Genomic DNA, 15,722 nt, shown 5'->3' on the forward strand with positions numbered 1-15,722 from the left:
GGAGTAGCTGTCTTGCAAAAGCACAAAGCCCCCAACATACCCATGCTGGGTTACATAACAGGGGACAGCCCACCAGAAGACCATGCTCACACCACACACATCACACAACATAGGGGCCAGGAGTTCTCCAAGGGGAAGAATATCTCCCTCTCACTCACCAATACATGCAGCCCACAAGGCTCTTTCCAGCAGCTCTGAAAGGTCCAGGGAGGAACTGTGGCCCTGCAGAGCAGCTGGGAATGCAGAGGCAGAGGTGCACCATCCACCCTTTCTCTCTGCTTGCCCTGCTGATTAAGTTAAACTTAAAGCCACTGATCTCAGCCTGTATATACCAGTGTTTGCTCTTCCTCTTTCAGACTTCCCCCATGCAAGGGTTCATCTGCCTCTCTTTTCCCATGATATCAATCTAATAAGAGTTGTTGGTTTTCTCTGCAGCTTTGTGTCACTCATACCCTTAAATCATCAATGCTACTTAAACAGACTGTACTAAGCATTCACACCTCAACCTTTTTAGTACCACCAGGTTTCTCCACTTCTCTCCTGAACTTGTCTTAGCACAGTTCATCCTGACAGTGGACAAGACTGATTCTTTATTAGGGGACTGCCAGCCATGTGCTCATAATGGCCAAAAGACAGGCTCTATGTCTTCTGGGTCAGTGTCAACTCAATGCCACAATGAGAGGTCTGGATTGGAGTTGGCTTACAGATGGGTGGCTCAATCACAGGCAAAGCAGATTCTTCAGACCAGCCACAAAAACATGTCCTTACACCAGAAAGTTCATCCTAAATCCAAACAAATGTTCTTAATTTGCTCTTCACATTAACTCCTACAGCACAATACCTCAGGCTGAAGTGACAAAGGGGACACCGTGTCGGGTAGAATTTTTGCCCCTTGCACAAGTCAGGTGTTTTAACTTTGCTTAGTTAAAAGGTGTGTTAGAATCTTTTCTTTGGGGAAAAAAAGGGTTCTGGCATGGTTGCAAGGGAGATTAGAGAGCTCTCCAGACCTAGAATGAAATCTAGCACCTTGAGAGACCCAGGACAAGAAATGGGTGATGTTGGGCAGCCAATGTGCCTTATGCATGTAGAGAGCAGAATTTCCAATGCACTTGCAGGAGCTGTTCTGACAGGTGGAGCCAGACCTTCAAAAGGAGATAAACTGTCCCTTGGCCTGTAGGGCAGGGGGAAAGATGAAGTACCTTAGTCCTGAGACGATGGGCACACATTTTTACTCGTTCTGAATCTCCTAATCTGAGATGTCACTTCCATTTCACGCTACATCCCAGTTGACATTGGCTATAGTCTGGCTCACCCTAGTGGTCTGAGGCTTAACGAGCTGTATGTGAGGCTCCGCGGTTGCTCTGGGTGATTTAAGTGTTAATGAAAACTCACCCAGTCACTTCTGAGCAGCTAAATTAAAAGCAAACTGGATTTTGCTAACTGTGGTGTATTTCCAGGTGATAAATGCTTTTTAACAAATCTCATAAACCCTTCCCTTTCTGCTGCACTGAATGCAACAGGGGTGGTTTATGGTGCTTTTTAATAGTTCCTCAAATCATTTCATCAGCTTGAAGTCTTCTCCTGGATGGAAATTTAATAAAAAGCTGAATTGTTGTGACAGGCATGAGCATGAGCTAATCTTTCCTGACTCTAAGTCCCAGATCTTGTAAATTTATTCCTAGCAGCCTGAGAGTTAATAATTAATCAATGAAATAAATTACCAGGACATTTCAAGCTTACACTGTGCTCTCCTCGCCTACCTGGGCAAGGGTAATGTAACACTTTAGAGTTTAATTCAGATGCCTCAATGCTTCTGTGGTCTACTATAACCAACTGCACTACCCAGATAAAGACATGGAGTGTCCCTGTCATCATGACTTGGCAACAGTGGGGTCTCTCATGTTCCTAAAGCTGCACTAATGTGAATTTGCTGGGTACAAACCTGGGCAAAAATTCACCCAGATAATGCCTGGTCCTTCTTTCAGGTCATGACAAGGCAAAACAGCTGCCCAAGGATATGAGCTATGATCTGGACTATGGCCGAATCGATGATAAGATAAGGATACCAAAGTCCCCAGTGCCAGTGATCTGTGTACTGATGCTCCAGCTTCTTTACAAAGTTACCATTGCAAGCTGAAAACCTGTCAGAACTCCCTGAATGCATCTACATCTTTCTCTAGGTCACAGATAACCTCACAAACCAGTTTGGGTGTGTAACCAACATTTTAGAGCGTTTCACAACCCATCATAATTCAGTAGCCTTACAATAGTGTTCTCCAGCTCAGATGAGCAAGCACAGCATCAGGAAATAATCCCTGTCTGGCAGCATGGGTTTTAGAGGTAACTGCTGCAAATCCACAGTGGTATTTTGTTCTGCAGACCTGCATGAAAGGCACCATGTCTTGAAATGAGCAGAAGAGGGTAAAGCAGTTCAGAGATTCACTGCAATCAGCCAGATCATGTCTGTGCTGTGGAGACCCAAGCTTCCCATCTCCCTGCCTGGGAACTTGCTTCTCTGCACCTGGGCTCCCATTTGGAGAGAGGCTGCCCTGCTCCATCATGGTGTCTTCCCTCATAAAAGCCTCACCTGGTGCATGAGCTAGAAGGGAGATGCAGATGCAGGCTAAACCAAGGGAAGAGCACATGTGGAAGTGTGTGGATGTCCTTAAGTCATCAGAGCTAATGGAATTCATCCTGGAGCACTTGCAAACCAGCCAAGGAAATTTCTAAAGCACTAGCAAACACATCTGAGAAGCAACGGTGGCAAGCTCCAAGGGACACAAGAAACAAACAGTACCCTAGCTTTAGAAAGGAGAAAAAGAGGCCCCAGGAGTTATCCTCCAGCCTGCCTAACTCTGTTTCTTGGAAAGATACTGGAACAAATTATTAAATAATCAATATAAACACCTAGAAGATAATAAAATGACAAGAAAAAGCCGGCATGGATTTCTCAAGAACAAATCACATCAAATCAATCTAATTTCCCCCTCTGACAGAATAACAGGCCTGGTGGACACGGAAGAAGCAGATGTGATATATCCTGACTGTAAAAAGACTGTGTACTCAGTAGTACATGACAGTCTCATGAGCAAATGAAGGGGAGGTGAGCAAAATAGCAACATAAACAAAATCACTGTAACTTGGGTGCGTAAGCAGGAGAAAAAGCACTTCCCAAACAAGCCATTTCAAGTGGGAACAGAGGAGCCTGGTTTGTTCATCGTGTCCATTAATAACTGATTTGTATAATAGCAAAGATAATACAGTTTTATAAGCTGGGAGGTATTGTAAACAATACAGAGGACAGGATCTGAATTCAAATTGATCTAGATAATGGGATGAAATCCATCAGCTGAAACTCAATGAGAGCAAATGCAAAAATATTCTGCTTAGTATTCAAAAATTTGAATGTACAAATACAAAATGATAAATCAATCACAAACACCACCAAAAGGATGATACCAATTACTTTATCACTTCTGTCTACGTGCAATGCTTCTTTTCTGTTAGAATGGTTGACCTAGAATTTATTGCTGTGTACAGATACCCTTGACATTGACAGAAATGGTGAAAGTTTAAGTTGTTTTCATTTGGGAGGAAAAAAGATTGGGTTTTTTTTTTTAAGCCTTACTCATTAAAAATTAACTTCTGGGAGATGAGTTTAAGTGGAGAAAAAAAGCTGATGTTGCACATTTGAAGCAATCCCCTTCTCATTTAAGGCAGAGTTTTACAGCAGTAGTGTGTGCAGTGTACCATCAAGTGCCCATGAGCCTTCTGAGCATTGTGCTGTCTGCCTCATCTTGTCGCTGTGAACATTCTCAGCCCTGGGATGTCCACCCCTGAAGGATGGAGCTCACTGTACTCATCCAATAGAGCCCCCATACCTAACACTGCATGCTGGTCAAGCCAAATGAAAGAGGAAACCTCAGAAATGGTCACTTATCAGCTACCATTCCCAGAAACATGTTTCCTGATAGATAGAGCCACAAGGGTCCTGAAGTAGAAGTTTAAGAGCTCCTTCATGTTTCCATACCCAGTAAGTACGATGCTCCTTTGTGTTTCCATACCCAGTAATTATGATGCTCTCATTCACTAACACAAATATTTAAACCATTTTCCCATCTCTAAGGGTTTTTCCTATCGTGATTATCTTTGATCAGCAGATTGCAGGAGTGACATGAGATGACGTGAATCCAAGCTGCAGTGTTGACCATGACAAGGGAGGAGGTTTCCTGTTAGAAATGCTGGAGATCACTCCTTTACACCAATTCTGCTGGACTGCCTTCCTTTGAGGATTCCAGCCCTGCCAGATTTACTCTAATCCCTGCATCCCTTCAGTTTAAATTGCTGGAAATGGTTCACAGAAGATTGCAGAGTGCTGAAGTGGAAATTAGAACAACGCTTATCTGAATTAATGGATATCTAAACTTGGCTCTTGGTTCCCTGCATGCACTGGAGGCCACGTCTCCACCAGGGCAGGCCAAGGAGGGTTTCTTACACCGTGCTGCATCTCACACAGACATGTTATTTTCTGTGACTCATACAAAGACTATCTAATAAGGCAGGAGGAGAAACTGCTCTTTGTTTGTTGGAACCATAACAATAAGATCCTATTCTAAATCCCAAAGCAGTTATACATGGGGAACAAATAACAGTTGGAATGAGACAAAATCTCTTCTTGTTGTGTTTTGTTTTGTTTTGTTTTCAACATCATCATCAAAAGTTCAATCCAGATTTTCAGCCAAGTTTATCATCCCTGATGTAATCCCACCCACTCAATAGAGTTACAGTATACATGAAATAAGCTCCTTCTCAGAGACAATAGTGATAAGAGGAGACAAGCTTTTGACATGCATCCAGGCAAAGTCATACAATGATTCAGTGTGAATGTATTTGGCCATGCTGAGGATCTTGCTTGGCTTTTTTCTTACCCTCACCATGTAAAGCTCAGTCATAGAACAGAGAACAAAAGTATGTCACCTCTGGATGCTAGATGTCACTATTAGGAACCAGGAGCTGGCAAGAACCTGGAAACAGACAAGTGGCATCATTCCTCCTCTTGATAGCATCTGGCCAGCAATAGTTATGATTGTCACTGTCATTATTTCTGGGTTTCTCCATCTAGAAATGAAAAGTTTTGGGGCTTATGCTCATTCACCTCTCACTCTTGTCCCATCCCTCCCCTCTGCTGCCACAGGGATGATGCAGGAGCTCCCGTTTCCCGCAATCCTTTGGGTATCTCACAAACATGAGAAACTGGCTGTGTTAGTGTTTCTGCCTTGCCCTGCCTGTGTGCTGAGCCCTTACTCTTTTCCCTGTCTCCATTTCCATTCTGGGTTAAGCACCTGCCCAGACACACACACCCCTGTGATGCGCTTCCAGCACTGAGTGGAGAAAGCAAAGCAATAACTCAGCCAGATGTTTCTTGCTGCTGAGGAGAGCAGAGGAGGAACAAACATCTCAAATGAACACTTTCTGAGCATGTGCATCTCCTAGCTCCACAGCCTGTGACAGTGCTCAAGATACAAATTTCAAATATTTGGAATATTAACATCTATCAGTTTCTCACATTTCTTAAAGTAGCATATTTCTTGCATGACTGATCCTGCCATATGGTAACATTAGCCTGTACCATAACCATCTGGCTCAGCCTTAATTTTATCAAAAGCATTCTGACAGGAGGTAGCATCTTTCATTTTCTACCCATCCTTCTCCTCCCGCCAAAACTTGTGCAAATTCTCCTCAAATGAACCCAGCTCTTGGCCCTGCATGAGAAGGTTGTCTCTACAGTCTGTCTAGGAAGTAGCTCTGTAAATGCTTTGCATTTGGAAAGCAGAGCTAAAAAACAGGAATGAGGGAACTTTCAAACTTCTTTCCTGAGGGTAATGTTTGGTGCTCCTTAGCACAAAGCTAAGACAGAAGCAATGAGTCCTTGGTGTCATGCATTGTGGCCACTCTCTACTCAATTACATGCTCCACTTTAAAAAACGTGCTTTAATCAGCTCTGGCTTACCCTGTTACCTTTGCTAGCATCTGCCTTCCTTCTTGTACAGCCAAACAGAAAGATTTAAAAAGGAAATCCAAATCTCTTGTCACTTATTCATGACCTCAGGTGTTTACATTCCTTTCGTAAAGCAAACCACAGCCTACATACCCATGTCTTCCCTTTGAAACTTTGGTGTCCTTTCAGGTAGAGATAGAGGATCCTAGGTGAGCTAACACAATATTGGTAAGAGTAGCAAATGAAGAAATGGCAATAACATAACCCATTGTGTGGCCTGTACTGACACAATGACCCTGCAGCCTGTAAGGCAGCTCCTGCACTTTGCAGGTACGCTCAGGGCTCTCATCCATGTTTGCTCTTTTTGTCCCACTGCTGCTAATCCTCTTCATTATTTAGCACAGTGATACATAACCCTCCCGCACCCACCCAGGCAGAGAATCAATTCAAATGCAGCTGAAAGAGGAGAAGTTGTCCACAAACAGCAGGTCGTAATGAGATAAGGTTCTCACAGCTTCTACCACAGCCGATTAGCAAAAGCTGGCGTTTGGAATGCGCTGGCAGCAGCCTCCAGCTCTGAACACTGAAATCCAGCGCTGCAGCAATAACAGCGGGGCGTGAAAGACTGCTGGCCTGCAGCTTAGCAAGAAAGCAATGCTCTGCAAATGTCATCAGAACGGTAATAACAATAAAAAATCTCTTAAAATATGCAATTTATTCTGTCTGTGGCGTTTGGGTCTGCAATCAGGAAGGTCACCACAGGAGGGAAGCAGTGTTTCACTTTTGTTTCTTTAGTAGGCAAGGATCAATTTTTGGTTATTATTATGTCTTTTTAAAATGTGTGTTTTGACCATTAGAAAAACCTCCCTGGTGTGACAAAACAATAAATATCTCTTGCTCAGAGAATCTAAGCTGACAGGAGCTGGTTAGAGCTGGTGGGTTACAAACGCCTGCTTTCAGAACAGCCTGCAGAATTCAGGATTTATTAAAAATGAGAAGCATGTTTAAAGGCAGAAGCAGCAATAAAGCTGTCACGAAACAGAGAATGAAAGTGGACAGCTCATTTGCCAGCTGCATTTATGTGTGCCTGTCACGACAGTACCTGCTGGCTAATGGTTAATACTTTAAGGTAGATAGTCTCTCTACTCGATTAAAAAATGGGTTTGTTAAGTTGCTGATTTCCAGTGCAGACAAGAAATGGAACTGGTAGGGGAATTACTTCTATAGCCTGAAGTTAGAATGATTCTTTTCCTACAGAGATTATGTATTTGACAAAATGTAAGCTCACAAAGTTTGGGTTTTAGAGACATGAATGAAGAGAGAAACATCTGATTAAACTCTGAGCTGATTCATTTATTCATGTGCAAGGTTTTCAGGCCAAAAAGGTAAAATACTCCCCTGGTCCCTGTAAAATAATACTGGTGCCAAAAAGCTCAATGAAAAATGAGCCTCTCCTCAGCAAACAGGATGGGAGCAGAGGGTAGTGTCACTGGTGTATTTTGGGCAAAGCAAACCCACCAGCAAGGAATACCTGCAGGAATATTATGGGTTTCTACAGCAGAATCCACTATTTCTGGAGATTTCTACAATCATTTCTGATGCTGCACATTAAGTAGCAATCTTTAGCCTTTCCAGTGAACCCTTTCTACAGCAATTGAGAATAGAAACCATAAAGCCTTGCAGAAATGTTTAAATGAAAGCTGAAATATCACCATTCCTTTTATTATTAAGAGAAGAGATAAAGAGCCTGCAAAAGCAGTCATAGGAGTAGGAGCTGGGCTTGGATAAATCAGGAGAGAAACATAACGTGGTCTTCACAGTGATATACTCTTTGTCTGATGGAAGTTCCCTCAGAAGCTCAAACTTCCCATGCCAGCCTTTCCTACTGCAGAGATGTTGTGCCAAGGCATTGGGGGTAGGGTGGATGTACTCCTGGAGATAGGTGGAAGGATGTGAAGGCACAGGCAGGACAAGACAGATATTCACTCTCTCTGTTCATAGTCAGCCAGCTCTGGATGTCCTTATGTCTGATGGGGTCCTCAACCACAGACACCTCTGTGCCCTAGATATCTTTCTCTTGGTCATCCCAGGAAAACAAACTCTATCTGGTTTAACATTGCTTTGTTTTTTTAAGGGACAGATTGTATTAGCTTGGAGGGAGTCAGCCTGAAAATCACTGGTGGGAGTTATAGAAGAGGAGCTGGCATTCCTCAAAACCACATCTAAATGTGAGCGCTGTGCATCATACGGGGGCAGGGAAATCTCCAACATGTCGCTACAGCCTCATTAGCTTTCAGGAAGGGAGCTATGTGGAAGCAAATCTGCAAATGGTAACTTGCTACATTTTGTCAGAGTCTTTGAGGAGGAAGAAGAGCTCAGCATCACACAGTGGTTGGACTTCATGGTTCTTTCCTACTTCTGCTTCCTGTGGGACCTTCAGTGAATAACCTCATCTCTCATCTCCCTTTCCCATCTATCAAAGGAGAATGAAAGAGATCTGAGTAGACTTTTACTGACAGTGATAAGACTTTGATACTACAGTCCTGGGTAGCAATGATAAAAATCAAAATGTTGATGCCTGAGACAATTTGTCAGCATCTCATACCTATTCCCACGCAAAGATGAATCATCAGAGAATGGGAATTCATCATACTGTATCATCGTGTGATGGCAAAACCCACCACCATTGATTGCAAGGAAATAGCAAGGTCCCAGTTAGAGAGACAACTGGTGAACTGTACAAAATACTTCAATGCATAGAAATATATAGGAAATAACCCAGGTAATGCAAATGTAGATCCAGTTAAAGCTTTTCTACAAGCCTTGGGCCACCAAAGTCAGTGCTCCAGCCTCCTCAGTATAACACACAGTGCAGCAGCACCTTTTGCCAAAAGAAAACTCTCTAGTTGTTAGCACTGTAGGGCTTAGGACCCACAAAGAATCACTTCCAACCATACAGGATAGACATACCTGTATGGAATAGTCAATTCATTACACCACTTAATTTGTGAAATTGCACTTCTGATCTTCAAAGTGTTTTACATCCCACACATTTCAGGCAGTTAACAAGTAATAAAGAGTAAGAATTAATTAATCTTAGCCATGCCCCCAAGAGATATGTAGACAAACATTAATCTGCTGATAGAAATAGAGCAATAGAGTCTCTGTGACTTGTCCAAGGCCACATGGTGGGTATCCAGGGCAAAGCCAGGATTCAAGTGCAGAAATTCTGATTAAAAAGCCCAGTCCCTGTCTCTCCTGAAACTTATTTTGAGAAGGAACAGATAATCTGTTTCGAAAAGAGTCTCGTTTTGTCTTTTGTACTTAATAAAGTGCATTGCAAGTACACCCTGATACAGGGGTCAGGCAGCGAATATTGACTTTGGCCCATCCCAGGTGTTTATATGCACACAAATACATGGATTATATATGAGTGTATATATGAGCGTGTGTGAGAGAAGAACCAAGTATCGAGCTAAAGAGCTTCAGACCAAATATGCAGAACAAGAAGCACCAATGCGTTATCGCAGAGCTCCACAAGCAGACTGCTGTCTTGGTGTGGACATACTTTCCCGTGCCAGCTCCCAACCCTGTGGCCACTCCAGCGTGGGGCAGTCACACTGTGTTTGAGCCCCCACAGCCTCACTGGCGGGCATTCTGGGGATCTCACTAGGCAGGATAATATCCAGAGGTGGAACCGCATGTCCCAAGTGCCTCACCACAGTCCATTCTGTCTTTGCAGAACTACTATGCTATTGGTGATGAAAGATCCACACCAACACCTATTTGCACCAAAACTTGCATCCATGCCTTGACTTTATTAGAATTTTGAACAATTACATTCAATCCCAAATAAAAAATAACAGGAATATCTTTGATTCTGAGCAACCTGATCTAGCAGAGTATGTCCCTGCAGGGGAGTTGGACTAGATGAGCTTTGGAAATCACTTCCAACCCCAGCCATTCTCTGATTCTATGATTATCCCTGTGTATGTTCAGGCAAACCCCTGTGTGGCCCTCAGATACAACCAGACAAGAAAACGAGTAACGGCTGAGCTCCATGTGTTTCCTCTATCAGGTTTCACCTTCTACACCAACAAGGGATTTTGTTTGTCTTGTAATTAGTGTGTGGACTCTAATAATTTTTTTCCTTAGCTTGCCTCACCAGCCTTGACCTTCCTATTTGGCCCCATAACGCAGGCTGGCTTTATGTCTTTTTGCTCTCAGATGACAAAGAGCTTGGCATTTTGCACTCAGCTTGTCTCATACAGTCAAGATTTTAATTATCAACACAAGTGCCTTCCCAAATGCTGGTTGGTCCTTCAGCAGGAAGAGTAGCTAGGCAAATTAATGGTAGAAAAAGGGATTTGTCCATCTGTTCCTTTCACTGTGGTGACTGTGAGCTCTACAAACAGCTAGGCTATGTTAATTCTGAAAAATACATTTGCCATGTCATCTTTCAGGAGGTAAAATATGCTCAGCTTGCCATTTGTTTTCTGCTATTTTGTGTATCAGAACATGAAGCTGCCATGTATAGCAGAGCATGTGGGGAATCCAGAGCACAGTCTGTTACCATGCTTTATTTTTTGCACTGTTTCCATTTTCCTATGTCCTGACTTACTGCTGGCTGTTTCAAAGAGCTACAGCGCATCTGATAGTGTATGAGCAATAACCATAACTCCCCAAACCCAGGGTGGGACTGCTCAAACATCACCCCTCCAGGCATTAAGTACACAACATTCCAGCTTCTCAGGACTTAAGCCCGGTGCCGAGGGGCGAGAACTGCTTCATTTGCTCAGTGTTACTCAAAGGGTCACGCCGAGCTCCTCAGATGGTGAGCGGGATACAGTCTTATCTCGGACCGTGCAAGAACTTTGTATTCGTGTGAATAGCGCTGCAAAGCACGGGAAAGCCCCGGACGGCGCGGCCAGAAAACATAAATACATCTGGCCAACTCGTCCCGGCGACTCAGCCGTCCCAGCCAGGCGGGCCCCACACCCTCCGCGCCTGGGAGCCGCCCGAGGCCGCCGCAGCGCAGCCGGCAACCGCGGGAGGGAGTTGGCCCCGCAGTCCCTACACAAAGCCCGCGGCCATCGACCTCCTCCCCGCTCCGCGCTGCGCCGGAGGCCGATCACGGCGCCGCAGGGCTATCGGCCAACTTCCACTGGGGCTTCGTCCCGGCCCCTGGGGCCGTCGCCCGCTGTCAGAGCCGCTGCCACTCGGGGAGCGAGAGGCGGCCTCGGGCTCGTCAGTGTCGAGCCGTGGCCAGGCCCACCCCGGGCTGCGAGCCGCCGCGACCCGAGGCCCCGCGGGACACTCGGCCCGAAGCCGGGTCCGAGGCGAGCCTGGGGCTGGGGCGGGCCGGAGGCGGAGCCGGGCGGCGGGAGGAGGCCGCGCCTCGGGGGCGGTGTTGCAAACCGAGGAGGCGGCTCCAGTGCCATCGCGCCTGCCCGGCTGGCGGCGGAGCTCGGCTGCAGGGGGAGGGGGGTGGGGGGCGGCTCGGCGGCGGGTCTGCGGGCCGGGCGGGCCCCATGGGCGGGTGTGTGGGCTCCCACCACGACTCCTCGGGCAGCCTCAACGAGAACTCGGACGGCACTGGAGGTGAGCGCCGGGTCCTGGGGCTGGGTTGGGAGGGGGCGAGCGGGCGGGCGGGCCACCCCCGGTGCCGCTGAGGGACCCCCGGGCGGGCGTTGCGGGCCGGGGCCTGCGGCAGGGCCGGGCCCGGTGCCGGTGCAGGGCGAGGGGAACCGCATTGCCCTCACCGGCCTCGGGGCGCCGCGCCGGGCTTCACCCCCTCTGCGCCCGGCCCCGACGCGGCCGCCCGGGCCGCAACTTTCCCGGGGCGGCGGGGGTGTGCGGCGGGGAGCATTCGAGGCACCCTTGGCCCACGTACAGCGCCCGGGGGCCCGGCGGAGTGCCCGGGTGGCGCACCCTCTGCGGGCACAGCCCTCCCACCCCGCAGACGCGCCCTCGGTATAGCGGGGGGCTCCGCGGCACGGCCCCTTCGCCAGCCCGGGGCCGGCGGCTGATGAAATAAGGGCAAGCTGGGGTAAGGGCCTGCCTGGGACTCCCAAACTTTGTTTTCCTTGGGCTCAGCTCCTTGTGGTGTGCGGAAAATAAGTGTTGAGATAACTTAGAGCCAGGCACTGCTACTGGTTGGGGTTTTATTTTTCTCTTTATTCTCTCCGAGAAAGGTTTCCTGCAACCTAAATCACCCATGCTCAGTAATCAATTTCCAGCGACTTAAGCTGCTGGAGCAGCGTGTCCTGACTCGTGTGCAAGTGCACACCTTCTTGGTGAGCACAGCTTGTGTGGAAACACTGCTGCAGTCTAAGCGGCCTTTATATATTTACCCTTTGTTTTTTTCTACCTAAATATCTGAATGACGTTTTTTTCAATGTTCTTAAGTTTGTGGACCCCTGATGTTCTCCAGCTGAGCCATATATGCTTTATAGTCATTTAAAGTCAGTCTACCAACAGGACACTTGCCTTTTAAGTAGTCCTCACGCATGCTAGTTCCACAGATTTCAGGTTGGAAATTGCTGACCTAGGTCTACATTTTCCCCAGTGCTTTATGAAATATTATTTATCAATCTCTTTTTATTTTGGATGCCCCAGCTGCGGAGTGTTCTTTTGTAACGGTGACTTTGCTGTCGTTCCATACTGCAAAGAAAATGCAGCACTTACAGTTATGTCTGAAACGGTCACCTGCCTATTAATGCCAGATACATACTCCATACAAATACCAGAAAGGCCAGCTGCTGAGTGCTGTGTAGGACTTAATCACAGCATTGTCATTTAAAGGAATTTTATGCTTTGTCTAGAGTAAGTTGTCCTGTCCTTACTCTTATCCATTATTAAAAACAAAGGGGAAGAATTGAGTTGTCTGAAATACAGCTGTGCTAAGCAGACTTAACCAATCACTAAAAAAATGCAACAATGACAGTACAGAAAGGACCAGAGCATACTAGAATTCAAAGGAAAAAGAATGTCAGGAATCATCACATACCCAAAAAGTCTTGACAAAAATTAGCATTAAAAGCTCTGCTGACATTTGTTCTGAGACCTGCTTCAATAAGTAGGTGTTACAAGGTGAGATCATGTCACAGAAATAGCCTCAGTTCAATTTCCTCGCTCTTACCTTGCCTGTGATGTCAAATGACTGAGATAGGGGGAGAAAAAAATTGCCAGAGCTTGGCTGATACGGTAAAATAGTCTTTTACACACCCAGTAGCAGCAGTGTGTGAGACGAGCACTGTCCATCCAAGTTGTCTACAGTGTGCTGCTCTGGATGGACTTGCTGGGAGCATGTTTCCCACTTGGTGCATACATGGTGTGAGACAGTGCAGCTTTGGGGTTAAACAACCTATTGTGCTTGGTGCGTTAGAACAGCAGCTGGGTTTTTCAAGATGTAAGAGATGCGAAATGCATGTCAGCTGGCTCGTGTTGATTCATGCTCTAAGGGTAACGTTCCTTAAGGTTGTCTCACTGAAGTGAGAAGTGATGAAATTCCAGTTGAATTATGGGCTTCTTTGGACTGTCTTAAACAATCAGATACAGTATGCAGTAGCCTGTTTTGTGATGTTATGTATCTGTTCCTGCCTTTCAACAAGAAATAAGGGAGTGTAGGTTAAGCTGCGAGAGCCTCAGAATAGCTTTTAGAAAGCTAACTCCCAAGATGTCAAAGTCCAGCCTGCACAGATTCTTAGCTTTGCAAATTCTGCAAACGTACCCATGCCAAGTATGAAATCTGACTTGATCTCTCGAGGGAGCTTGTGTCTTGAGGCATCAGAAAGCAAACCAGCTGGAGCATAAGCAAGCGTGATGTGGAGACTAGACCTGTGCAGAAAGATGACTTAGTCCTGTCTCCTGTATAAGGCTCATTTCTTCCAGTTCCTGGGCTGTGACTTAGCCTGGTGTATTCACTTTCAGACTGCTGTCAATGAGCAGGGCCAGATGCTTTTATAAATCTCAAGGAAGTTATTTTGTAACATCTCACTTTCAACTAGAGTATTGTTGGTGATGGGCTTACTTTAGGGAAGCTTTGTCTATTCCTCAGAATGGAGAAGTTCCTTGGAGAATACAAGTGGTCATGAGATTGATTAGGCAGTAATGGCAACCCTTGATGCTGCATAGAAGTAGGAACTGGATCTCAAGTCCAATGCATGCCATCCTCCATCTATAGCAGTGCTGTGTGGAGCTGGTGAAGTCTTGCTCAATTTTATCACTGGAGTTGAGATGGAGATTTGTCACATCCTTGTATTCTGCTCAGTCCTTTTGTCAATCTCTGGCACTTCCCGTTACTTCACTGCTGCTCAGCAAAGCAGACGGCGTGTCCTGACCGTGTGCACTTCTTTTGTCTTTTACTATTGGTTTTTCTCAAGGTTGAGATGCTTGTATGTATCTAGAGAGCTGCTTAGTATATTGAGGTGTGTAAATTTGAATTAATAAAAACGTATCAGCTCTCCTATCTGTATGTACCAGCTTATGCCACGTTCACATTTACTGAAGCAGGAGTAGTTTGTTCCTCAACAAGAATTAAGCAGATGCTGCTCTGCCCATCCTACTGGAAATGAAATGGTCTTTGTAGATTGGTACCAGGTGTTTCATGATCACTGCTCTTTTGAGCAAGTTTTCAATTCAGCAGGATATTATTTGTTGTATTTGGGAAAAAGTTTCCATCTCAGTGCTTAGTCCAGCAGAGCTGTATTGTGGTGGATAGATGATCTGAATGGCAAGATGGGTTTCTTCCTCCCTTTAAAGGAGGTGCAGAGAAGAATAAATGGTGATCAAGTGATTTATAGACTTGAGGGTTTTTTTCCTTCCCATCCCTTTAGCTCAGTTATCTCCCATCAGATATTCCAAGCTTTCAGGAGCTGAGCACAGCATCCTTTCTTGCTGTGCCTTGTCAAATGTGGCCGAGTTTCTGCAGGATGCTGTGGTGAAGGAACAAAAAGCTGTTCTCTGGTCGCATAAAGGTTATGTGACTTCTTTAGCTGTGTGTTCAGAAGAGCATTGGATTTGGAATTAATTGCTGAAAAACTCTGTCCTTGTGACTATACATAAGGTTTAATGGTTTATCATGTATGTTCGATTTAACACAAGCAGGAGAAGCTTGCATTGCCAGCTTGCCATCCCCACTGCAAGTCCTTTCTGGAGGAGTCTTAGGTTGTGATTTGGTTTTCTTTTGTTTTTTTGGAGGAGTGCAGTGGGAAGGAAGAGGAGAAACAGCAACTGGCAAACTGTACCACTCTTAGAAGTTGCATGTTACTTTGTCTTACTTCGTAAAGTTTAGTGAGAGAGATTTGTGTGGAATAACAAAAGGGCAGGAAATCCAATGTCTAGAAGTACAGGCATGACAAGTCATTACAGATTAAGCTTTTGGCTGCAGCTGTCTGGTTGCTGCTGCACTCTCCTTGACATGATGTTCGCCTGCCTGCTGGAGTTCTTATCACCCTTCTTTGTTATAAAAGGCAATGATTCTGTTTGAAATTTGTCTTCTTTACTGCTGCCCCTCTCACCCAGCAGTGATAATAGGGACAAGTGAAAATAGGGCTGCACGTTTGACTGACACACAAGAATGGGAGGTTATTAAAAATATCAATTCCTCCTGCAGTATTTGAGGCAATGCTAGAGCTTCATTAACTTCTAGAGAGCCAAATACTGTGTTCGACCTCTGCTTTTGATAGCTGGACAACAGTGCCTTAAATATTTTCTTTAGAGG

General features: G+C 45.5%; 1 protein-coding gene across 1 annotated transcript in view; it reads left to right on the forward strand.

Moving 5' to 3' along the window:
- The first annotated feature begins 11,480 nt into the window (after positions 1-11,480).
- Positions 11,481-15,722, forward strand: part of UBTD2 (ubiquitin domain containing 2) — a 57,898-nt gene continuing 53,656 nt past the window's right edge. Inside the window, exon 1 of the mRNA XM_064161819.1 lies at positions 11,481-11,599. Coding sequence (XP_064017889.1) covers positions 11,530-11,599 — 70 coding nt within the window. The 5' untranslated portion in view covers positions 11,481-11,529. The remainder of the gene's footprint in view (positions 11,600-15,722) is intronic.

Source organism: Pogoniulus pusillus, chromosome 22, assembly GCF_015220805.1.
Source record: "Pogoniulus pusillus isolate bPogPus1 chromosome 22, bPogPus1.pri, whole genome shotgun sequence".
NCBI classification, from domain to species: Eukaryota; Metazoa; Chordata; class Aves; order Piciformes; family Lybiidae; genus Pogoniulus; species Pogoniulus pusillus.